The following is a 26803-nucleotide window of genomic DNA, read 5'->3' on the forward strand; positions in this document are numbered from 1 at the left end:
TACATTCGTTGATATATCTACACAATTCTTTCGTCTATTACCGGGAATAATGCTCTCAACACCTCGCCGCACGCTCGAGTTATCTTACGGAGATATCATGCGGCATATCCCGCGTTACTTATCAAAGATAAGTACTCAGTAGTTTTCAGAACGGTTCCGAGCACTGTTGAGCCACTCATCGATCCTCGTCACACCGCCTTACTTCTTCAAAAAATTCGACGGACAGTGAAAATGGATAGTCGTGAATCGAGGAAAATGGATACGCGGTGCCTCTGTTGAAGAAACCGTTGCACGTTTTCCCTTCGGTGAAAATGTGATTTCCATGGGACATCACGCGATCGCGTATGATAGTAGAGAACATGAAGGACCGGATAATGACCTCTTGCCGTTTACTCTCTTTATTCGCCACGTACTTGGGAATTTTCTCGATCGCACTATGTCAAAGTACTTGTCCCACAAGGTGTTTGTGCCACCTCGACCAACAACCAAGAACCGTCACCTGCTCGCAGCAAGGTTTGGAAATATTCCCCGAAAATATAAGCGACATGGTAAGTGAACTTGTCCGATAAGATCGAAACCAACGACGAATAGTGTCGTGTACAAGCACTTTTCGAAGGAATACAAAGAAGACTTCGATTAATGGCCGTTTGACAGACACTTCCTATACTTTATCGCGTTGCTCGTTGAAAACGCAACTACCAATGAGTCACTTATATAAATGTAACGGTATAGATGGGGAAAAAGATTTAACAGATATCTAATATATATCTAGATACTTCTCGATGATTTTTCAAAAAATTCTCAACTGCAAGTTTTCATTCAAAAGCAGAAGAATGTGTTGCATAAATTGCGCCATCGTGCGAAAATGCTATTTTTCCCTGATATTCTTCTCAAATATAAACAGTAGCTGTTCGCCAATGTTCCTTGTGAAATACACCCGAGAAATTGTCACACATGTACCGTATAAATACGCTATCGTTGATCAGTGATCACTTAATCATGTTTTAGGTGGAGCAACTAAACTTATCGAATAATTTGCTGACGAATATCACAGTTAGTGATGTTAATCGACTGATAGATTTACAGTACCTGAATTTAGCAAGGAATAAATTAAGTTCACTGCCCGAGGATATAAGTTTCCTAAAAAGCTTGAAAAGATTGGATCTAAGCGACAACAAAATATACGACGTCATTGATATTAATTCCGTTCGGCAATTGCCATCTTTACTGGTTCTGCATCTGTCGAGAAATCCATTATCCAGTTTGGAGGGTTTAATAAGCGCTAATATTACAGTTCTGGATGCTAGTCATTGCGGTACGATAATGTTCTAATTCACGTGTCAAATACCCTTCGAACATTTATGCTGAATCCGCAAATGTTTGAATGTGTACGTATGTATTAGGTCTATCCAAAAGTTTCCATCGTACTTATTTCGAGAATGTGTATTAACTTTTTATTATGTTTATAATTAGTTCTCATAATAATACTGCAATAATGTGATATTAATACTATATAGTTATTATGGAATTATATTGTAGTTATTACAATCGACCCTCTGTACTCCAAGCATTTGTTGATAAGATTAATCAGCAACTCCAGTACACTTGTACACACTTGTACAGTGAAACTTTTGAAAACCCAAAGTTTTGGAAAAAAAAAGAGATTTCTAATTTGCATTATTTTAATAGTATAAAAAGAACCTGAATTTTACATTTTAAAGTTTTCCAAAGTAATTACGCTGTAACAGCGTCATTGGAGTGCAAAGTGTTAATAGAGAATACTAATAATACAATATCAATACTGTATTCAGTATAAATACTAACTGTGAAAATTTAAATAAGAAAAGAAACATACAGTGCCTTTTAATGGCATCGATTCTCAAATGATGGAAACTCTTGCATAGACCTGTAGAAGGTTCTAAGAGCAAGCACTATTAACTCTTCTACAATATTTAAAATATTTATTTATCACATGGTGCTCGCGTATTTTTCGAGATTTTCAACCAAAAAGGTCAGACAACAGAATTTGTTTCTCATACGTACATCCTTCTTTTGAAAAATTTTACTCGCTAACAATAATCACGAGGTTTTCATTAATGTACTTTTATTTAACAGGAATACGGGAGCTGAGTAATACATCCTTAGACGGCCTGAAAGCGTTGACTACTCTTAGCTTAGCAGGGAACCCGTTGAAATTAATCCAGAAAGTGTGGAGCCCAAAATTACGCTGGCTTGATATGTCTGACTGTCGTTTGAATTACCTGGGTCCCGATACTTTCAGTGGATTGCCAGAACTCCTGGAGCTTCAACTTTCCAACAACCCTACATTAGTCTACAGTACCAGGCAAGCTAGTGAAATTCTAGGCAGAAGCTATTCCTTAAGGTGACGCGAAAAACGTTCAGGAATTAATTATAACGAAAGCAACTAAATTTTAGCTATAATACAAAGAAATATTCCAAACGAAATATTAAAGTAATCGTCTTGTGTACACACGAATGGGAATTTCAGACAGTTGTTTGTCTACTTGCGTGAAAAGCAGCATGCGCCGTAGGTTACCATTTAAATTGCTCTCTAAAATAAATCGTAATAAAAGTGTACTTCTTTCGAATGAAAATACACAAATTCGTGAACATGTTAACTGTTTTCATTGGACAAAGGTGTAGAGGATCATTAGTTACGTTGATAACATTTACTAAGCGTACGTTGGACATATTCGACTTCATGATCTTCAAAGAGTTGAAACTAAAGGCAAAGTGCTATGAATCGACGATAGAATCTTACAGAAGGCATAAATATGTAAAAGGAAGTTCGAACAAGTATCGTCGGCTTCGAAAACGTGGATTTTTTCGGTTAAAGTGCAACAAAGTAACAGAAGGGTAATGGATTCATGAGAGTTATGAATCGTATTTGGTACTAAATGAAACAAGGAATCATATTTAATATTAAATGACAACGATCTGTATTAAAATATGTATAAAATGAAATCGATATGATAGAGAAACGTGATTATTTATGGAAAATTGAAAAAATGCTCAAATAAGATTACGTTTCGTTATGTTTTTTCCTTCTGGTAGAGTACTGTCTTTCTCAGATTCACTCTAGATCAAATTAGTAAATCTCTCCTTATTTATTTAATCTCTTCAATCTGCAGTACCTGAACAATATCTCCTCTTTGATCTAGATTTAGTATACGTAGTAATTCGAGTTTTTATTGTTGAATTAACTATTTATAAATGTATGTGAAGTAGGCGAAAAGTTTATAAAGTTTGCATGTGTAGGGTGTAGATATTTAATTTGTGATTTAAACGAGAGTGAATTTATTTACATTTTTTACCTTAGTTTGAGGAACATTTGAAATGAAGATTAGAATGAGTTCAATTTGTAATAAATTAGCCGTGGAAGGTAATAAGTATTATTTTGAGGAACTGATTTTGTTGTACTGAATTACACCAGATTTAAGCTTTGTTAACAGAAATTTTGTAAAACTGGAGTTTTCAAATAACTTTTTCTTTTTTTGCTCACGAAAAGTGTGTGATTTAGTATAATTACTGCACACTTTAGGAAAATGGGTCACGTGAATGTACTAACTTTGCACGTTGAATTGTACCATGCAAAATTAGTCACGCGATAAGTGTTTATTACTACACGCAGTGCATTATCACAACGTCCCGTTCTACGAAAGTAAACGAAAGTTGTATTGCTATTTCGCTTTCTTATCGCCATATGAAGGTCACCTTGAGTTTCTTAATGATAATGGGTAAAATTTGACTCTGCAGTTGAAAAGAGTGTTGGACGATGAGTAAAAAGCTATTGAAGTGTTTGTGTCGAAAAACTAATAATTACCGAGATATTATTCTTCGAACGATTTTTAATGTGAGCGATACTCAAAATACTGTATATTGCAATTAATACAAGTGTGTAGTCGACGAATAAGTGAAAATGTCACATGTCGACGTGTTTCTTGAGTTATAGCATTACATGCTCTTATGATACGATTTTTCATATCTTCAGGAGTCGTTGGTGGCTCGCAGTTAAGCTCACTTTTTAGACGCCCCCAAAGAAAGTAGTCAAGTGGCGTCAAATCCGGAGAACAAGCCGGCTACGAAAGCTTATCATCATTCCCTGAAGAATATCTCAGTAATTATTAGTTTCTGGACCCATACACCTTAATCGTTTTTCACTCAGCGTTCATTACTCTTTCCAACTGCAGAGTCAGATTTTAACCATTATCATTAAGAAACTCAAGGTAACCTTCATATCTCTATAAACTAATTAGTACATCCTGTGCTCCCCTAGATACCATACAATTTTTTCGCGTAACCAACAGTTTACAAGTAATTTAGATTGCACTCTTAGTTGAATCACCCTTATACTAAATTTGCTACAGGTTTACATATTAAAGTGTTACTACATGCACATACTTAATTATTTATAATATAATATTCACAAATCTTAATTATTCGTGATTTATCACTTGGTACAGATTTCTGACTTAAACATGCCCGACTAGAAATTTCAGTTAGGCAGACATTAGGTCCGCATTAGGCTAGCCTAATTTGCCTGTTAGGCCCGCATGCGGTATGTAACGCGGAATATTCACGACCGCCTAATTGGGAAAGCCGCGTTAGGGCCGCATTAGGCTTTCCCAATGACTATCCAATGAGGCCAACCGCATTAGGCCCATATTAGAATAGCTTTATTAGGCTATCATTGGGAGACATTGATGAAATCTCATGAGGAATACCTCAAGACACTGTATGTTGAAAGCTCTCACGCAAGCGTACGTCCAACACTGAGATGCCTGTAAATATTCCTACATATAAGTTTGTGAGCCTCACTCCACCTAATTTAGGTGTGCCTCCATTTCAGCCACGTATGGCAACTGTTAGGAATGCCTAACTTAGGCATACGTTATTCCTTCCGAATTATGCTCGGCCATCCCCATTTCAGCCACGTATAGCCACTGTTAGGAGTGCCCAACCTAAGCGTGCGCTCGGCCAGCCCCATTTGGGCCACATATGGCCACTGTTAGGAGTGCCCAACCTAAGCGTGCGCTCGGCCACCCCCATTTGGGCCACGTATGGCAACTGTTAGGAATGCCCAATCTAAGCGTGCGCTCGGCCACTCCCATTTGGGCCACGTATGGCAACTGTTAGAAATGCCCAACTTAGGCATGAGTAATTCCTTCCGAATTAGGACCTAATGCGGTAACGATTAGGCTTGCAGCATTTAGGTGTGCCTAATCGTTTCCGTATTAGGCCCACATTCGTCTTTAGGCATGCCACCCAGCTTAGGCATGCATCATTCCTTCCGAATTAGGACCTAATGCGGTAACGATTAATCTTGCAGTATTTAGGTGTACCTAATCGTTTCCGCATTAGGCCCACATTCGTCTTTAGGCATGCCTAACTGAAATTCTAGTCGGGCTGCTACCCTTAATTATTTTGCTATTTGTAAAGATACAAAGAATGCATCGGAAGGAAGATACTGTATTTCAGGGAGAAATTAGGCCATAGGGGTGAAGGTCATTTCAAGATCATATCTTTATTAGGAAAAGAGTATCCGCAGCTGTAATAAATTGATATACTTAGTAACCGTTACTCTAGCACTGAGAAATGCATAAATGAAACCCAGTAGTTACCTTCTTAAAGGAATACGCTGTTTCGTTGCAATTTAAGTGAGGAGGCAAAAAGTTTGAATTTTAAAAAGCCTCGTGCAATCGAAAATAGCGAACACTGAAAATAGAAAGCTGTGAGTTACAATAGCTATCTATTTCGTAACATATATTAATATATACATATTTTGCTTCCAGACACACAACACTGAAACACTTAAAACTGAAGAAGCTAGATGTGTCGCGATGTAACTTGGACAGACCTGGCCTCCACGGACTTCCATCGTTGACTCACGCTCGACTATCTCACAACATAATTCGCATGCTGCCGGATCGAATTTTCGCGAAAAATCGAGAACTCAGTTTTCTGTACTTGAACACGAACGCCATTGAAAATTTGAACGCGAGCGCCTTCGAGGGTTTGGTGAAACTTCAAGTGCTAGACTTATCGGTGAACAATTTAGATATGATTCATCCGTTGATATTTCATGAAAATGTGGAACTTAAGTTGCTCAATTTATCTTACAATACCCTGCACGAATTTCCAAATCTTACGTCAGCGGTGACGTCATTGGACGCATCATCGAACGAGATCAGTAATATGAATGGAAACTTTTTGGCAAACATGCCGAAAGTAAGGAGCATCAATTTCAGCGATAATCGTCTAGAAAGAATACCACCTGGACTGAAATCAACGACGTTGAGGAACTTGGACTTACGAAGAAATAGAATAGTTGATGTACACAAAGACACCTTTCTCCATTTGCCGCAGCTGATAAGGATCGATTTATCAGGTTCGATTTTTAACTGCCTTATTGATCCTGGAGAGGGAAGAAAAATCAGGGACGTTCGCTAAATGTTCGAATTTTTCATAATTTACCTCTTTCAAGGAAAACAGTACAAATCTTGAAACATTAAGAAGTCTTCTAATTTACTAACGTTAATTTTGATTTTACATTGTTAGCTATACCTCGTAAATGGATCGAAGGAAATTTAGATACTCGACTACGGATTTTTTAGAATAAGTATAATCGTTAATTAGTTAAAAGTAATCATCTAAGGTTAATAAAAAATGTTGCAGGAAACCGATTGACTGGAGCTATAGATCCGATGATCTTTCGAAACAACCCAGACATAAATACCATCAAATTAGAGGACAATCCGTGGCGTTGCGATTGCAAAGAATTACTCTTTATGTACTCCTTTCTAACGGAACCACCCGCGAAAACTTTTGAGCAAAGTTTACTCTGTCAGACACCGGCGAATGTGTCCGGTTACACTTGGATAACTGCTTGTTTCGACGCGTGGAACGAACCTTTGTATTATAACAAAGACAGAACCTGGGGATTTGTAATGATCGCTCTTCTCATGATGGTTGTTTTATTCGGGAGCTTCGTATCCATCAGACACATGATGAGGATCAAAAGAAGAGCCTTGGAGCAAAGGCAGCAATTAGAAACCTTGAGACTGCTAAGGCAAAGAAGGTAGGGAAGAAAGCAACTGTTTTTTATTGGAAAAGGAAAATTACATTCAACCATTGCATACATTTAGCTGTATAAGAAAATCTATACATGAGCGGGTTTTTTTTTTAAAGTGGTACAAATTTATTTATTCCTATATTGAGATATCTAAAGATTTGCGTTTGAATTAATTAAAAAATATTGGCAAACGTTGATAACTTCGTATAATGTTTCTAAAATTATAAATACGTTATATTTTGTTGTGTGGTAATAGTTATTGATATTATTAAAGAGAAACAAGGTTTTTTAGCTACAAATGGACTTAAACCACTTAAAAAAAAAACGATTCACATATTCGCAACAGTAAAATGCTAAGCCATACTACATGATTAGAAAAGTGTTTTATAATCGAGAAGTGACTTAACTATTATAAACAGAAAATGGCATTCTGTAAAAATTTAATGGCTTTTTGTGTAATAAAACAATTAACGAAGAATTGTATCATTTTAAAGGCAAGAATGTGATAAATGATTCAAACAAGAGAGTGGTTTTCTTAAATATGGTAATACAGCAACGTTAAATGAATAATATAAAATTGCAAATATAATCCACTTTCATTGTACCTGTGTACAGTAAAAAAATTGCAAACACAATTCTGCAGTTAGTGGTGTTATCAATATAGGATAATTCAGGAATCTGCTTTATCTGTATAAGAACAGAAAATATCTTTTGTACGATTTAATATTCTATTAGAATCTGTATGATTATTGAACTCTAGAAATTTAAATAGTTTTCACAATAAACAATTTCAAATTCAATTGTTCCAAGAAATACTTTAAAATTCTAAAACGAAGTCCAAATAAAATACGACTCCAGGTGTATCCTATGTTTACAAAATCTAAATTAATTTCATTGATTTGATAAACGCATAATTCATTTGAAACTTTTTCATGATTTTCGTCCGCAAGATAAGTATTATTAACTGTTGATCACTGAACAGGACTCAAGCAGCACAAGAAGAACACGTTGAGCGCGTACCAGAACCAAGAATCCACCCTCTTGAATTAGTAGGGCCGCCCAGTTACGAAGAAGCAATACAGATGCCAAGGTTAGCACGATCCTTGGACAATTTAGACGAAATTTCAGTAGAAATGTCTACGACGCGTATCATGGGTTCTGTTGATAATATAAGAGTTAAACGGCGAACGAGAAGGCCGAAAAAGAGGATTCAGAGCGAAGACGACTTGCTCAGAAGGGGTGAACGTCGACAGGAAAGAATTAGAAGAGAGAGGAATAGCTCCGCCGGTAACAGCGGAACCGACTTACCACTGAGTCAAAGGAATTCGAAAGTCTACGCAGCGCGTAGAGCCAGAAGGCAGAGTGTGATAAGCGATTCTATGGATTCGGCTAGCGGAAGAACACGTTCCAGACCACAAACCCCAAGCACTAGGAAAAAGAAACGGAGGTACACAGTTTACGATGGCCACTCAACTGATGACGAAGACTCGGATATTCAACCAGTTGGCTCGAGTAGATCGATCGTCATCAGAGAACTCCGAAGAGAACCTAAAGGCGGTTATAGAGAATCTACTACAGAACGAGAATTTTAACAATCAATTGGTTAAATTTTTCACATGAACTTTCATTACGTTTTGATACTTCGAAGAATTTAGTTCTTTGCAAAAATCGTGGTCAGTCGTCATCTTACCAGCCCAGAGATTAATTAGTATTACAGGTCGGAACAGTGATAAAGCAATAACATTTCCTCGTTGTTCTATCGGATAATCAAATGTTTCACTTCGTTGCTAGAACAATAGAATAAGGATAAAATATGCAATGAATCGTGAAAATTTCGCTCAATGGTGTATTCCGTACCAAAACTATCAACAAAAATTTACTCTTCTCTACTTCTTTATGGTAACATTGTACAAATTTAATACAGAGGAGTAAAAAAGACAACACATTTAAAATCGTTGAAAGCGATATAGAGTGTAGCGACAAAATTGAAATATAAATTTATAAGTGTGAATGAAATCTGTAATCGTAATTTTCTACAGTTCTAATTGCAAATGAGAAAATTATATATGTAAAATAAAACTAGCAAACTGAGTGAAACATTTTGTTTAATTTTTTCGTTCAAGATATACCATAACTATCTTGTTTTCGAAAATGATTCTCATTCGCGTACACTTTCATGTTGTTACCTAAATATTTCTCACAATATTTTACTCAACTTTCGTTAAAAAAACTTTCAAAGAAAAAATAAATAGAATTAGCTCAGGAAAGTATTTAATGATTGTTATTTAAATTTCTTTAAAAAATTGTTACACAGTGTAAAATGCAATTACACATTTTCTGCACGTAATTTATAAGAAGTAAACAAATATTGTGTAAATAAATAGAATTTACAGTTTCTAGCCATTGTTCATATTTTCTGTTGTATAAAGCGGTCATAAGTTGTACTGAAACATAAAACGATGGAAGCATGGTGCTGTAAGGGTACAGTAATTTCATGCTACTTTCACAATGATTAAAAGCAATCGTTCTCGCGTTATTCGTATTGTAATCAATCATTTGACCAGTTTAATGTACATACAATTTACCGTAGCATACACAGCAAAGAAAATTGTAATAGATTTTTAGAAAAATGCAAATTTCTTATTTTTATATTATTTCTTCGTTTATAAGTTGTCAATATTAATAAATATGTGTATGACACTTATGTCATTTAGTTCTCTAATGTACATTCATGCTATATTTAAACCGTTGGAAAAGAAGCTAATTAAAAAGTGACTTAGAATTAGTAGCTTTTTCCTCTGTGTGCATAATTGTGAATATGGTGCTATGCTTTCACTACAAGTTAGTTAAAGTTACTGGTGGTACAAGTGAGAAGGTGGTGATTCTACATGAAAAACTGAATCGAAAATGTAAAATAAAATTTTTTCATAAGAGGCTTAGTTTTCGAGAAAATTGTATTTGAAAATACGTCGAGTGTGGGTGCATTTAACTATCTCTCTGCTTTATGTTTGTACTAATAAACGATTCCAATGACACGATAGGTATTGATGATCCATTATTAACCATTTCCTTCGTTTAAATTTACATTACTAAACGAATTGTTGCAATTGACGTCCGGCTTTTTGAATTTGGGAATCACGGACTGAGGATACGTTATTTTGGCGCTTTAATTATGTGAAAGCGTGTACAATTCTTTCTCTCAGCTACACATTTACACTGTTTTCTGTTTAGACTATTTTTTCGCGAAATGTGACATTACCACTGTCTATCAACGTAAAAGCATGAGCAGAAGCAACAGTTTGGGGCAAATCTTTAAATTCAATTATCTCGGAAACGAAGCCTCGTATGAGAAAATTTTATTCTATATTTTCGATTTAGTTTTTCATGTAGAATCGCTATTTGTCCGCTTCTACCACCACTTACATGACACCCTGTATAATGCATTTGTTGCGTAATTACGTGATATTACGACAGGATGAATAAATACCATAGAAGACAAACGTTTGTCTGACAAATATTAATATTTTATTTCGCATCCACTGTTAAAATTATAAACGTTTGAAAAGTATATTGACATGATTGGTTTAACTCGGTATCATATTTATCCATAACAATGTATACTTTATAAATGTTTCACGGTCAACTTATCTAGGAAATAAAGTAAATGACGACAGTAATGATGTGTCAATGATATCTCGTAGAATCAAAGATTACCCCATTTTTAGCGTTTCAGTGCTAATCACAGTATCAATGAGATGGTTCTCTTCGTTACAGGTTAAACTGAACGCTTGTATGAAAATTAAAAAGACGCTTCACATTCCCACGAACAATTCATATGCTGCAATAATACAAGGATGCATGTGCCATCTTTGGAAGAATTTTTTGCACGGGGATTGTGCTCTATCTTAATGATAAATACTTTCATATTATTAACGCATTTGGTTTGCAAAAACGTGTAGAAAAGAGTGATAGGAACAATTTTTTTTTTTTTTTTTTTGAAGATGAATATTTTTTTTAGATGGTAGAAATTAGCTATCAATTTAACGGTACATTTCGTATCTCTCGAATGTTTCCCGATAGTTCCTATCACTTTCGATGAATTTCAACAAATACCTGAACAACGTTTAACATTAACATCTGTAGCATTGATTTCGATAAATCGACTTATCTATAATATAACAATTATTCTTGTGGATGTTCTGTAGAAAAAGTTACTCGGTAGTTTCGAAATTTCTAAGAAACCGCAAACAGTAAGTTTCATACCCACTCGAATACAAGATATTTGGCATTTCATATTCAAGACGTTGGAAGTTTAATTCTACGTTAAAACGGATCTCGAATACATCGGTTATTCCTACTTATAATCTACCTTCGAATATTTTACTTTATATTATTCTATTCCGTGCCGTTTGCTGTCGACGACAACAATTATTGGATAGAATGATATGATAAATCTGGAATGATTATTATAAATATATTCGATATAAATTTTATATAAATTAATTCTTTTTTTGATTGTTAAGTTTTAAGTTTCGCTAACGAAAGTCGAAATGTTCTTTTTACCTTTCGGAATTTAATATCACGAAACGAAACATTTCTTTTTTACTATCAGCACATTATAGTACGTCTTTAGAACAATATGAACAGTTCGATCAAACAATTCATCAAGTCTAAACGATTTAATATGTCCAACGGAAAAGATATTCATCGTTACAGCAATATTGAAGTTACATCAAGTGCGATAATGCTACACTTCGAGTTCAGAGGATTCTAATGGAACTTATCGTAATTGACATCCGTTCAAGTTTACACGAGAAGGAAGATCCTTAAGAGAAACTGACTAGTGTGCTAATATTGCATACACATATATAAAATGTATCAAATATTTTCCATCCACAAATACGACTATTATCTGCGGATATGTACAAACAATCTCGTTTCACAGAATCGCTCGTTCCTCCTGCTTATTGTCGACTCCGCGCTACAAAAGGCGACCAACCCGTTCCACACGCGTAATACCAACTAAAATATAACATAATTGTACGTCTCACTTTATCGTAAATAATCCACTGGGATCAAGGGCCATCAAGCACGAGCCTAGGAACACTGGCGGCATTAAGAATCCTTTAAATCGGAATACACCGTCACACCGATATCCACTTCGACCCCTTCAACATTCCCACATCCCATTCCTTCTTTCCTTTGCTCGAATTCTCCTCATCTTCGATATTTCTCACGAATCATTCGAAGTTTTTATCCGATCAACTCCTCGTCGTGTCTACTTCATTGCATCTTGACTAGATTCTCACCAGCCATTGTTCTTGTGACGAGTATAGGCGTCCTTGGTATGCTGTCAGGATTTTCTTGCAAAGTGATCTTCACTCTCTGAGCACCGGGACTTAAGGGAGGCCCGTTCACTCCTGGTAGTCTGGCAATTGGGCTATTATTAGTTACTGGATCTATGGAATTTGTCCTCGTCGATAATAGATCATCTTTCAGAGAATTCTCGTCCCTCTGGTCACCACTTTCTCTGCTTCTCTGATCATTTTGCGGAGTGACCGCACGCGGCGGTTTTACTGGCTCCGCCCGGTCGGAAATTCCGTTCGAGGATTTTTGTACGTCTGCCATAACCTGACGATCGTCGGAATCTTTTATCTCCCCGTGGTCGGTCGTGTCTTCAACCAGAGGAGCGTTCTCCACGTTCCCGTTCGAAGCTATCTTTGGTTGCACCGTATTTCCGGCTTCCAGCAAAGCCTTCTGCATGTCTTTCAATTCAGTGCCGTTCTCGACGTCGTCGCGTTTCCTCTTTTTCCTGCAAAAGTCACCCTTGTAAGCCGCGAATCCTATGAGAGTCGCCAGGACTGCTAACAAAGCGGCAAGAACGACATAAGAGCCCATCCCTTTCTTCGACTGTTTCGCAGGTGACACTTCGGCCAATTCGTCGTTCACGTCCTCATCCTTGACTTTCACTTTGCCCAATTTCGTCATGTCGTTCGCTTCGCCATCGACTATGACCATTTCGTTAGTGGCAGCTTTGGTAGTCATGTCGGTGGTACTGGACACTGCCTCGTCCAAAGAAATCTTCTCTGTCACGACAGTTTCTTCGTCGACCCCTTTCGTCAAAGATGCGTCGATGAACTGCTCCTCTTCCAAGTCGGGATCCTCTTTTACAGTCGAAGACATCGTCGTGCTCCAAAAGATACCTAATATATCCAACAACCCATTGCTCGATGGTTCTTCCTTTTCGTTCGATTTCCGTTCTTCGTCGATCTTCTTCCAATCGTCGAAGAACATGCCGGTTCCGGAACCTTCCCCGGAGCCTTCCTCCACATCTCCGGAACCCTCCACAGGATCAAACAGAGCGTCTTTGTACACTTTATTTTTCTCCGTTGCTGTCGTAACCGTGGACGTTTGCTCCTTGTTCTCTCCAAAATCGACGAAGAACTCTTCGTCTTTGTCGAGTGACGTCTTGGCAGAATCCGTGGTTTCACCCGGGACTACTGTTCCTTCGACATCGCTAGTGGATTCCCGCGACAGTTCGGTCGGTTTCGTTTCAGCTACGGTAGAAACTTTAGGGGCCGGTGTCTCTACTTCCTGCAGCACCTCGGCGGAAACGCTCGTTGCCTTTGCATACTCTTCGCTGTCGTTCTCCTTCTCGAGCAAGTCTCCGGAACCGTCTTCTTCACCCGAGTTTCTGTACGCCTCGTCATTCTGCATTTCGCGATCCTGCTCCTCGAAATGGCACACAACCGTTGCGTCCGGTTTAAGCAACGGCGTTCCTTTCACGTTACTCGGACCAGCGCAGAGTACTGTTTTCGAGATCTTCACGCCCCTCTTTACGATTAGATCTCTCACCTTGAGTGTAGCGCAATTACATTGCAACGGATTACCTTGGACGTCGAGGTGTTTAAGAACTTTTAAGCGGGCCAAAACCGGCGGCAACTGTTCAAGATTGTTCTTGCGAAGGATCAGGCTGTGCAAATGATTCAGACCATCCATAGAACTCAATTCCAAGTGTCCAATACGATTTCCCGCAAGATCTAATCTCCTTAGATTGGTCAATTTGTCCAAACTTCCCGGTTCGATTCGTTCGATACTACCTCCCGAGAGGTCCAAATGTCGAAGACTGGTCAGATTGTAGAAATGTCCCGGATGGAGAACAGATTCAGACACAGAAATCTTCAATGAGTCGAGTTCGTGAGTTTCGATGTACTTCACATCGTCGAGTTCGTCGCAGAGAGCCGTGGTACCGTTCTGCAAGGCACATCGACCACTGGCCCATCCTGAGTAATTCAGGAGGATTAAGAATAACGGGAGCAGTGTTGCTTGCATTTTGCAATTCTGTTTCCCTGTGGAAACAAAACAATTTACGATTAGTTTATACTTGATTTCTGGAGGTGTGCGAGAACTCGAAAATGTCGGGAACCCGATACTCGGAACGAGTCGGGTCGGGTTCACGAAAGTATCTCGCGACTCGAAATTGTCGGGATTCCCGAGAATTTCAAGAATCCGAATCACGTTTCGGGACAAGTTTAGGGCGCGTATTATGATCATATTACAGTTAGTCTAGAAACGTGATTTGGGTTCTCGAAATTCTCGTGAATTCCGACAGTCTCGAGTCGCGAGATACTTTCGGGAACAACCCGACCCGATCCCGAGAAAAATTCTCGATCCGACCCGACCCGACATTTTCAGCTTCTCGCACACCTCTATCGATTTCACATTGTCTCTATTTTAGGTTAATAGTGAAGGATATCGTGAGAACTATCAACGGAGGTAAAGCATACCATTGTTAATGACGACAAAATTCTACATGCCTAAATTGGTAAATAGGTACACAAAATTCTGATAAAATTTTCAAAGGTGTTTTATCTATCTTATTAGGTGTGAAGTACTGAAAATAATCAGATTTCTGTTAGAATTACGAATAATGATGATTTTCGTTGAAAATTGGCATATCAGAGGCTGCACGTGTGTGAGAAGCAATTGAAACGATGACGTTACTCCTTAACATAACTTCAACGGTTTATCGGTATACCCCAATGTAGGTGATTGTAAAGCATCGTTATAAATGTAGTTATCTTGGCAGTTGCTTTAAGTGCTTTATTACTATCATTAATGTATGGCTACTTTCAGTATGGAACTAATGATAAAAGGCAATTCATTTCATGATGTGACACCGGTATCATTCTGGTGTAATATACTTTTCTAGGTAATATAATATTTTTGTAAGTGATAGCTTTCTAATCACAGGCTAGAAAATTATATCACGGGAGAGAAATATAGGATAATTCTAAAAATGAGGACCAGGTACAATCGTTCTGTGAGTGAAAATAGGAGAAAATAATGGGGGACAAAATTCTATGGTTTAATGGAGTTTATATTACTGTGTTAAAATCGTTTCTGCGTTAATGTACGTGTAATATGTAATTTTAATGGAACTATGCACCTTTCTCTGCATACAACGATTCTTTCACACATTTCCGTATAAAAGTACTGGAATAATAAAGTAGAAAAACGACTCGTTTACGAGATAAAATTGTTTTATTGCAATGAGTGTTCAAACGTTCTACCGTTACATTTGAAACATCTTCCTACATGTTTTTTCACGTTTCTGGTATTATTGTCGAGCTATGCGCCACTTACACTTCAGCAATTAATTCTGATTCTATACTTTAAATCATCGATAAAAACGAAAAGAAAGTGAATAAACTTTATCTCTCAGAAAATTATTCCTTCTGGTGAATTTCTGTTAAATAGTTGGTTTAAAGATGTGTTTCCGCTCTATCTCGTTAAAAATATTTGGAATTCTAATATTTGGTCGAACCTATAGTCGTCAAACACAGAGGACAGCGTAAATTCCAAGAAATGTCCATTTTTCCACTTTAATTGCTTCATTATTTTCCACTTGAACAAACTTGATAAACATAACCTTGAATACAAGACAAAATGAAAAACGAGTTCAGGACTAAATTTGCTTATTAATTGATTGCATTTACATTAAAGGGCCAAAGTCGAATAAATAAACACGAAGAAACCAACGTTCCGTGAAATTAATATCAAAGAAACGAATATTGTTATGACGGAAGTAAAGTATAGTGTTGAAATACTACCAAAAAATGTACAAAGTATTAATTCCTCGTTCTCATTCCTCTCAAGGAGGAAAACAGAATTCCATTGAAAACAAAAAGCAATTCCATATTGCATATACATTGTAACATTTGCAAAAACAATTTTATCGCAGGAACGTAGACTTTGTTAAATTTTCCTACGTTTACTTAAAAAAAAGATCGCATCCTCGCAGTTTCTAAAGTCGTTCTGCACACAGTCAGGGACAGAAATGTGCCAACATCCTTTGACACGAAATACCTTCTTTAAAATTGGACCAAACGACTTGAGCTTTCTTGAGAAGTTAGAAGGATTAGGTTACTACATGAATCGCGAAGACAATAACAAAGGTCGCTTTTTACAATTTTTTTATTCGAGCCCCTAATGAAAATTAAAAAAATACGTTCTACAGATCTACACTACCGGCCAAATGTTTCGAACCACTGTGCATTGCAAGCTACACAAACATTTCCAGAAAAAAGTAAGCAATTTTAAGAACATTTTAACGAATTTTTCAGAATTTATATCAATCGAAATGGGATAAATTGATTCCAAATTTTTGGCCGGTAGTGTATGTCACCTATATACACACATGCCGCAAAATTTCATCGATATCGGTTAACGTTCCTATGAGCGGTAAACGGATAAAAATTGCGAAAATCGCAGTTAGTCTAGTATAACTGTAACAAATTTAAACATTCTCACATCTTCCGACGCCTGTCGCTTGTTTCTGCGTCAACCGATTTCGATGAAATCTTTAGCATGTACATATGTATATAACCGGCATAAATCCACAAAACGTATTCTTTGTAGATCCGAATTGTCAACTTCTTCGTACCCGAAACGTTCAACCTAAACGTAAGCTAAAAGGAATTTCTATGCGTTTCAAAATTAACAAATTTTTCCCAGAATGCCCCGAGGTCAAGTATATATGCCGACACGAAGAAATACACGATTTCTTTCTATCCTTAAATGCCACGTTCAGCCGCCATATTGCCGCCTCAACTATTCTATACGGACAAGGACTATTTAGATGGACTGAAGAGAAGTCAGACACTTTCGACACGTTATTTGCATTAGTTTGCATACCCATCCACGTTGTCGGTATTACGTGACGTCACTGGTAATCTCGATATACACACACCGCGATCGTTAGATGAAAAGAAGAAATGTCGTCGTTCAATGTGCCAAGTTTTCGCGAGAATGCGCGAGCATTAAACTCCTCCTCTCAATCGCAACCGGGTTAGCCAGCTTCTTCGCATCAACGCACTGTGCATCCTTTGTACGCCTTCAAATTTTTACAACCGCTGTGTGTAAGATAACCAGTACCCTTTGCTAAATAACAACGGAGTGATAGCGCGAATAATTAATGCAGTTGTTTGGAATATCAGTTCCCAAAGGTCTGCCATCTTGATCTTTATGTTTTGTGCTGTATAAACCGCGATAATGCTCTTTGAACGATAATGCTATTGTGTAGTATTTGCCCCGACTACAAATTCTGAACGATCTAACAGGAATTTCATTCTCAAAGTATTATTGTAAAAGTAAGAAAAAAAGAATGGGGAAGATAATGCAGAGGTTTAATGTTGTTGGAAAGGTATCGCGTAAGTAGGTATCGGGTGTAGAAATGAATTCTTTCCGACTGGGTTCACATAATTGTTTCAAAGCCACCAAGTTTCTATCGCGATGGTATTCGCAAACTGTCTGAAAGCTGGCAAAAGATCGTCAACAATAATGGAAAGTATTCCGTTGAAAGTATTTAACTGCGCCCAAAAGTTGGAAATAATTCATTTTTAACCTAATAAACGATTGCGTGCGAAACTTAGTGAAATTTTAAATGTAACACCGTGCAAAATTGTACGCGAAATTTTGACCCAAATATTGTAAATATATGAACACGCGACGAAGTGTACTACAGAACTGCACGAGTTCTCGTTGGATAATTCCATCGACCTAAACTCCAAGTGACATGAACGAGTAGATGTGTACACACCCACCAGATGATTCTGACAACTTCTGAGCCTAATTTGCAAACAGACGCAACGGTTAATAGAGCTTAAGTAGCTACGTACTGCGCAAAGCAGTCTCGCAGCGTTTTGATCCGCCGCGTGGATGAAGATAGGTCATGGCCAACGAATATTAAAGATTTTACCTTAGAATTCGTAATTCTTTCGCGCCGCGACACAAAAATCAAGCACCTATCGATCCTACTATTTATAGATCTGAATACGTTCGTAGTGCCGAGTGGGACTTCATATAAAGGGAAGCATTCGTAACGGAATACTCACGATTTATTTGATCAGACTCGGTAGCTTCAGCAGCACAGTGATTTTGAAAGCATCTGTAACGAAATAATACAAACATAAAAATAGAACGGCGAACAGTTACAGCGCTTAAAATACCGAAAACGTGTCTTATTAACAATTCCGCAAATTTTCAACGACATTCCAAAACATCGAATTCTTAGATTCAAGATCTTGTAATTTATAGTATCGCCGATTTCGCTGTGCGTTGCGTAACAAACTGATTCTCTTCTAGTGACGCAATCTTTCACGCATACAAATATCCAGTTCGTAAAAATTAACTAAAATCGAGAAGCATTATACGTATGCAAGCGACGGAACTTTTCCTCCGAGAAGTATTCGCAAAAATGAAATACCTCTGTAAAGCCCCGAATCTCTGGTTGATCGTAGATTAAATTTATATAATAGATTAAATATGAAATTTGAAACGTAAAATTCTCGTTATCGGTATCAAATGTTATTTCGTATACAGTTACGTATCAATACGCGGCAGAAAATTGCACAATATGAAAATCTGCCTATCGTGAATTACATTTTCCCAAAGAAAAAGATAAAAATGTGAAATACGTATCAGCTTGACCGACGTTACAAATGTCAGGTAAATAGATAACAATAACTACCCCGTGCATGTCTAGTAAAAGCTATTACGTGATAATTGTGAGTACTGAACAAGCTAGTTTCCCTTACTCTTAGTGGCAATCTTATGTTCTTTCACATTTCTCAACTCTTACTGTACCGCAACGTGTGTCATACCAACATTACCTGTTCTCTTCGAGTTCAAAGAGCAACGTCATCATGTTCGTAACCGTACATGCGTGCCACATACAAGCTGGCGTAATTTCTGATTATTCACATAAAAGTACTTTCCTTTTTCTTTTCTTTAACTAATAAAACACGTATCGGTTAACATTTATTCAAAGTTAGATTAAACATCTTATCAAACGTTACTCCGTGACTCATATAAAATGAATTTATGTAATTAGATGTAAATATTAATTCGATATCCAAGTACATAATGGTATACGTTCTATATAATTAGGGGATATTTGAACGGTTATCATTATACAAACTCCTATCAAATTTCTGCTTTAATGAGAAATTATTTATCGCAGATACATTTTTTCAGATCATCTATTAGGACCAACCGTAATTCCTCGCATACTCGATCGTGGTACAAAAATGATGGTACCAGTAGAAAGATAATTCTTTATGCAATAGTAAGTTACAAGTACAAAATAGCATTCACAGATAATTGCTAGTGTATCCATTTTATCATTCACTGTATTCGTCTATTTTCGTATCAATGTCTATCAGCGTTAATGACAATATGATTTGAATGATGAGACTGGCGTTAACAAAATTTTTAACAATACCTTTTACATTTCTCGTAGCAAATTTCACTCAACAAATTAAAGAAATGTAAACGGTTTTCTACTTTCTCAAATCATTCGAAAATTGTTTTCATTATCTCTGTTAATACCCATTAGCACTAATATGGATAAAAATAATCACTAATAGAAATAAAAATTGAGCCTTGGAAGACGAAATTTTGTTATACACCTTTGAGTTATTTTTAAAGTAATCGTCACCTTTCCGCTTGTGCCACCATTTTTACCATAACCTGTATATGCGTATGCACAGTAGGTCTAAACAATATTCACTGTATACTTATACCTTTCTATATTTCATTTCCATAACGGCAAATTTTTCTAAACAGACTGCAGTATGTGCGAACCTATTTAATCGATATACCGGGTGAACCACCTAACGTGATCACGGATTTGTGACGGTTTCTCAACGGATGTTAATATGAGTTCGGCGAGCATAAAATATCTTTTTCTCAATCTGAACTAAAGAAACAGCAAAAAGATATTTTAACACTGCAAGGAAAAAAAAAATGCAGTGAATTTGCAGAAGTTTGGAACTTAAAATTAGAGACATCACATGTTATCTATAGCGACAAACTAACTTTTTTTCTGTATATTTTCTTCCTTCCTTCAAATAAACAAAATTTTTCGTTATACTCCCTTGCTTGCTAACTCATAGCCAAAAAAGACTGTACGGTTATACATAAAAAAAAACTGAAGCTAACCTTAAAAAGTTGGAAAATAAATGGACTGATAGAAAAATGTATCACAAAGGCCTCTTTGAATCATATTTTGCGGCACAAAGAAAATTTCGATCCGTCCAATAACAACAGAATAACCGAAGAACGATCATATTAGACGGTTCACCCGGTATAAATACCAAAATCGCAGCAATAAAGTATGAACGCTTCTTGTAGCCGCCATATTTGTTCAATGAAATCATTCGAAATTGTCCAAGTGCTGTAATCCGTTCTCAACGGACAGGAAAAGAGTGTTCGTTGAAAATGTCACCGTAAAAGTCACTTGAAAGGTTCCGCGAAGCGTTTCAACTTCGTTTAAAGCGAGAACAAATCCAAGTTGAACGCGATCGTGATATCCTTTCGTCGACGTTCGGTGGCAAAAAACGCAACACCGGGAGTGAAAGAAACGCACAGAATCCACAGTCGATTGATCTCGAGCGACACGATAAAAGTACAGAAGCTGACAATGGCTGGTGGTAGAAACTTCCGAAGAACGTGGCAACGAGCATACACACCCGTTTGGTCACGGCTCGACTTTTTGCCGGTTACGCGCTTAACGGTATCTTCGCAGCCTCGTGGTCCAGTTCACCACGTGCTTCTAACAGACTCGGCAGTTCCAGAAGTCGCTTCAGGAGGTCGTGTACCTCTTGATACGCGGAAGACGAAAGTGTCCGTGAGATGTACGCCCTTCCATTTCCGTGAACCACAGTGAAGAAGAAGAAGAAAAGAATCGGCACCGTTTCGTACAATTACACCGTTTCCTCATTTTCATTGACAACACGTCGTTTGTATCGACGAGCAATGAACACGTTCTCGAAGTTTCAGATTAAATTCTACTTTGTGAATTGCAACACAAAGGGATTAACGAGGAGAGAATAAAGAATTCAAGGAAAAAGGAGCGTAAGATGAGAGAAGCGGAGCAAGAGATAAAGGCTGTAGAAGATGACACGTTTAAGGCTGCGATTTACATGCGTTGTTCTTTATCCTTGCTTAGACGGAATTGAAAGATCGTTTTAAGCTAAATTACAGTAAGCTTGGCGGACGGTACGAGTATAGTAGGGTATTGAGTAATAAACTTCAAGTAAACTTTAACACGTCCAGGACGATAGACCGGTGACCACGTTATCCCATGATAGTCTACGAAAAAACACGTTTATTTAAGAGCTGAAAAGATTCCAAGCTGAAAAAGATTGAGTATTAACGATAATAATCGAACCATCCGGTCATAAACGATTGTTTCGTGAATTTCGCTACCGTCCCGAACATGTTCAAATCTTATAACAGATACAAGTAATGGGAGTAAATCTGTGGTATACTGTTATTATTTACTCATTTGCATGAAAATTTATAGCACTTTTTTATCACGCCGAAAACAATTATCATAGTAGCCTAATGATATCGAAGAGTGTAGACGAGACGAGTAATCAATTACTTTTTAACACAAGTGACATAACGTTCTTTTTTCGAGTTATAGTAGCTTTATATGTACAGCTGAGCGTCGTCGTGACTGAAAGCAGTTATTCACTTACTAACGAATGCATACTTTTTTATCCCCGACATTGCTTTAACAAGTGATTTGTTGTTTCAGTCTTACTTAACAATTTATAATACGCTACGTTTCCATCACATTACAGAAAATATATAGTTTTTCCGGATGCAAATTTTGTTCTTGAAACATCGATGCACTCATTATTTATCATTAATACTCGAACACCTTTGTTTTCCTTAGAAGTCGGAAGGCAAAGGAGAGAGACAAAAAATTAAAAGGCAAAACTAAGTTTTACGCATTCAGATTTTTTCAATTAAGTAGAGAAAATTGTGTCGCTTAAACGACCGCCATCTTCTTAGTGGCACAAGTATGCTCTTGTTTCCATATTAGAAGTCTAAAAAGTTGTAATGTTTTCAAATTTGAAATGAAACTTTCAACGTGACCGACAGCTTTTACGTACTGCACTTTAAAATCCTTGAGAATGACAGTAACTTTTCAGATTTTTTAAACAGTAATTCTAGAGACTTCCTGCAATGTATAGGTACTTGAAAAATGTTGATCTGCGAGACTCAGGTTATTGAAACTTTTATTAACTCCTCTCGACATTCTGTAATTGCCAACGCTTTCAATAAAATTCTACCTAAATTCTTATCAACTTCTCCGACATGATTTATTTAATAATTATGCAACATGTACCATTACATGTATGGAATGTAGTTTCTCAATAGACAGTTTCACTCTACGAAGTTCCGTTGAGGAAAGTTTTATATCCTGGGTAGAAACTGTAATTTATAACGTAAGTTCCAGTGAGTCATGGATTCAAGAAAACTGTGACTAAGGATTTCGTTATTTATTGTAAATACATATACCAAGAATCGAATGGAATTATTCAAATATTAAATCAAGTTACTTTCATCAAGACCTTGCAAGATTAAATATTATCTTAAATATGGCAAGCGTCGATCGAAATAAATGTCTTTTAACACTTTGACTGCCACGTTGGTCATATATGACCGGCCACGGTTTCTCCTGTGACGCCACGGTGGTCACTGGTCATCTTTTTACAATTGTAAAAATTCAACGAAAATTGACGGTTAGTGCATTTTGAATATAACCGATAAATAGAAGATACACCTATCCCTCGATACTTTACACGGTACTTTATTTACACGGTTTTCAAAATAACGGCTTTTCAGAAATATAAACTGTTAAAAATAAAAGTTTACGCTGCGCGCATATTTGTACAGTCATTTTTTAGTACCGTTCGTTTGTTAACACTGGCATTAAACCAAAAAATGAACGGAATTTCCCCCTTTTTTGCACACAAAAAGCATTCATTGGCGAATGTTTCCCGCGGATCTTTCATTGGCGACCGGCTATTCTCGCCTTCGTCGATCGCTCGCTCGAAACTAAACCCTGACCCTGAATACTTTTTGTTTTTCATTTTTATTTTACATTTAAAATAATGAATTTAATTAAATCACTGACTAAATTATGCGCATTTTGTTTTTTCCCCGATTAACACGGTTTTTCATACGAAAAGCCATGATTTCGATTTACACGGTATTCTGAGGAACCGATCATCCGTGTAAATCGGGGGACAGGTGTACTTTGAAACAAAAAGTGCCCCATTGAACAGTTAAAAATTTCTATTAGAACATCAATAGAAAAAAGTATTAGAACAAATCTTGCATCTAACGGTGCAATGTGTTAAAACACTTTAAACATAAATGTGGCTCATCGATGCAGCCTGGACAGTAGGTGGTCACATTTTCAGTTCGATTTTTAGCAATTTTTGATCCTAACAGTTTAACATTTTGGTCACCCGTGACCACCAATACGATAAGAATGTTGTCTTATATCATCAATTTATTATTATTTTGCCATTGTATGCTTTCAATAATAAAAATACTCCCGTGGCGTCCTGAGCAAAACATGTGATTTCACTTTTATAATTATTTACAAAATAATTCCTTTATTCAGCGAACAATAAATGTGAAACAATTTAAAACTGAAACTCGTGACATTTGCTTTCAAGCATAAATAAATGGTCAAGAAAACGTAAGTGAAAGTCTGTGACATTACAATAAAGGTGTTCACGTGTAAAATGGTTTTGTGACGAAACCGTAGAAATAAATAAAATTCTACAATTTGTACCTATACGACAGACAAATAATTCGAATAACGTGCTGCCCTTACTGTTTCCTTTTTGCGACTTGTACCGCAGCACAGAACGATATAAAAGCAGCAATTACTCGACAATAGAGATTCCGCTTAATGAAGGAAGCAGCGAGCGTACCTATGTACACGATTATTACGCGGATGTTGCGCACACGAGGCCTACATATGTACATAACTGTGAACTTTGCATATCGGCGATATCCATTGCGGGAAATTGTAAGATATACGAGTAGAAGCTGGAAGACATGCCAGGACCGGTAGCATGAGGCGCAACAACGAGGTGAAGAAGGGAAAAAGAAAAGGAGCAGATGTGGAACCGAGAGGAAAAAGGAAAGCAGCGGGCGAGGGAATGCGCGCTCGAATAAGTTAGAACGAAAAGAGAGGGAAAAATGAGAAAAAGAGGAAAAGAGAGACTCGGGCCACACAGGGAGAGTGCCTTAACCACACAAGTATCGTGGTATCGATGGCAGCCAGTCGTGCGAAACGATTAGCAAACCGTAACGCACCAGAAATCAACTAACCTCGGACCATACGTCAGGACAGGTCAATCAACTCGAAGTAATCGCGAATAACGAGCCATATTCGCCGTCCTGGCGAGCTCTCCTACTTATGAATCGCCGCTTTCGATTAATCATCCGAACTAGCCAGTCACGGGCGAAAGGTCAACTGGACGAAAAAGCCTGGACGCTTTTTCATCGATTGACGCTACAGAACATTTCTATGGAAACGTTTGTTACACGCTTAAATGTCATTCAATAATAAGAAAAATTGCGACTGCCTCTTGTTTTGCAATGCATCGGTGGCAATTAACGCGGCACGTAACGTCGCCGATTAAACGTAATAAGTCCATACCTTTAAAAGGTACGAGAAGTCCGCAATTATCGATTGCTAAAGACTGACACCGATGGAACACAAGAAAAATATCATTAATCTGTACGATCAACCACGGGTATAAGAACTATTACTCTTTATCACTTGATATTTCTATTATGTAATAAAGTTCAGATCGTATTGGAAAAATCGTCGAACAGCGCTGCAGAGGAAAAGAATTTGTTCAACGATGCTTGCTGGCAAGTGAAAGCAATAACTATACGTGCGATCTTAAGAATACCGACTATTGCAATCGCCGTTCAGCAGATCGTAGCGATAACTGGCGAAATGATTTTACCGATAGTAAGAAAAAGAAATTTGGAAAATACAACGCTTACAGTCTACGAAATTGAACAGACCAATTTCGATCACCGTATATCTCTAACTAAATAGAGTAAGTGCTTGAATATCTGTTGCATAATTTCCAAAATGAGCAACCACCTTACCCGGTTAGAAATATCTTAGATATTCGACGATGAAAAATCGTTCGAGATATATTTAATTAAAAGTTTCTCGTTCAATTATGGTGTAACCTTAATATTCTCTGAAGAGCTAAAAATGCATTCTTTTCTGTTAATAAAATTACTGTTAACGCGTGCAATGTAAAGTGCTCGTTATAGTAAACATTTCCTCCTGTGCATCACTTCCAACAACAGTAGCTGTTGCAACTTACACTTATTTATTGATAGAGGATATTTATACTCGTTTTTGTTTTTTCAGAAGAATGTGCGAATGTAACTGTAAGACTTCAAAATTATAATCGTAATGATATGTGTAAGAAATAATGACAATAAATAGTATTCTTAATGACGAATTCTTAAAGAAAAGGCAGAAAGAAGTTTCTCAGACAGTAATAACATTTAATTAGATATAAAACTATGGTAATTGATTAAACGTTCATTATGTGCTATTTAAAACACTCTTTTATTAGCGCAGTACTTAATTTGGTTCATAAGAATTTACATCGTAATAACAACTGTCAATACTATTTGATATGGGTACACAACACTATCGAATCTTATTGTAGGACACTTTCGTTGCCCTATTTCACAAATTCTTCAATAAAGTAGCACATGAAATTGTATGGTTCAATTCACCTCGTTACCCTCTACCATTTTGTAGAAAATAATGCCATGCCATTTAAAAAAACGTACATGTAGGTTAAATTCTCGTAAACTAATGGTTTCTTGTCATAAATAGAATAATACTTTTTCATAAGGAACGAGGAGCTGCATCGATTAGTGCATCAGAACACATGCGATTGTGTTTGAAAAATATAAGTGACCTGCACCTGACCCTAACTTCTCCATCTACATAGTAATATCCTGCCTGCATCTTACGACGTTCCCCTTGATCTCCTGTAACCCCTTAAAAGCACTTTCTTCTGGCCAATATGAAATAATCATTAATAAACTCAAGCAACAGCCAAATTGTATACTGTCGTATGCAACGTCAGCAAATTGTCAATATCGATTTATTCGAAGTAAAGGTACGTTGAAAAAAATTACATTCAAATCGAATCATATTCAAACTATCACACCTACGTTGCAATTTTATCAGTTTTAGTGCTACGTGCCTTACTAATCATTTAACGTCACTCGTATACTTCTATAGAAATATTTGTACGTTAAAACATGCACAGAAAACAATTT

The 26803-nt window shown here is 36.9% G+C and overlaps 2 protein-coding genes across 4 annotated transcripts in view; one reads left to right on the forward strand and one right to left on the reverse strand.

Moving 5' to 3' along the window:
* Nucleotides 1-154: 154 nt before the first annotated feature.
* LOC108572129 (insulin-like growth factor-binding protein complex acid labile subunit) lies at nt 155-9068 on the forward strand. The gene is made up of 6 exons (XM_017934323.1): nt 155-548; nt 1009-1315; nt 2116-2344; nt 5814-6409; nt 6697-7099; nt 8076-9068. Exons 1-6 carry the CDS (start codon nt 345-347, stop codon nt 8683-8685), a joined length of 2349 nt encoding a protein of 782 aa, XP_017789812.1. The 5' UTR covers nt 155-344; the 3' UTR covers nt 8686-9068.
* A 2878-nt stretch (nt 9069-11946) lies between these two features.
* The window catches only part of LOC108572147, a 77770-nt gene continuing 62913 nt past the window's right edge, over nt 11947-26803 (reverse strand). Inside the window, exons 2-3 of one of the 3 annotated variants that reach the window (XM_017934342.1) lie at nt 18490-18542; nt 11947-14442 (exon numbers count right to left, since the gene is read on the reverse strand). In XM_017934342.1, coding sequence (XP_017789831.1) covers nt 12377-14442; nt 18490-18542 — 2119 coding nt within the window. In that variant the 3' untranslated portion in view covers nt 11947-12376. The remainder of the gene's footprint in view (nt 14443-18489; nt 18543-26803) is intronic. The other 2 variants (XM_017934343.1, XM_017934344.1) reach the window with 2 other exon arrangements.

Source organism: Habropoda laboriosa, unplaced genomic scaffold (assembly GCF_001263275.1).
Source record: "Habropoda laboriosa isolate 0110345459 unplaced genomic scaffold, ASM126327v1 scaffold136, whole genome shotgun sequence".
Lineage (NCBI taxonomy): Eukaryota > Metazoa > Arthropoda > Insecta > Hymenoptera > Apidae > Habropoda > Habropoda laboriosa.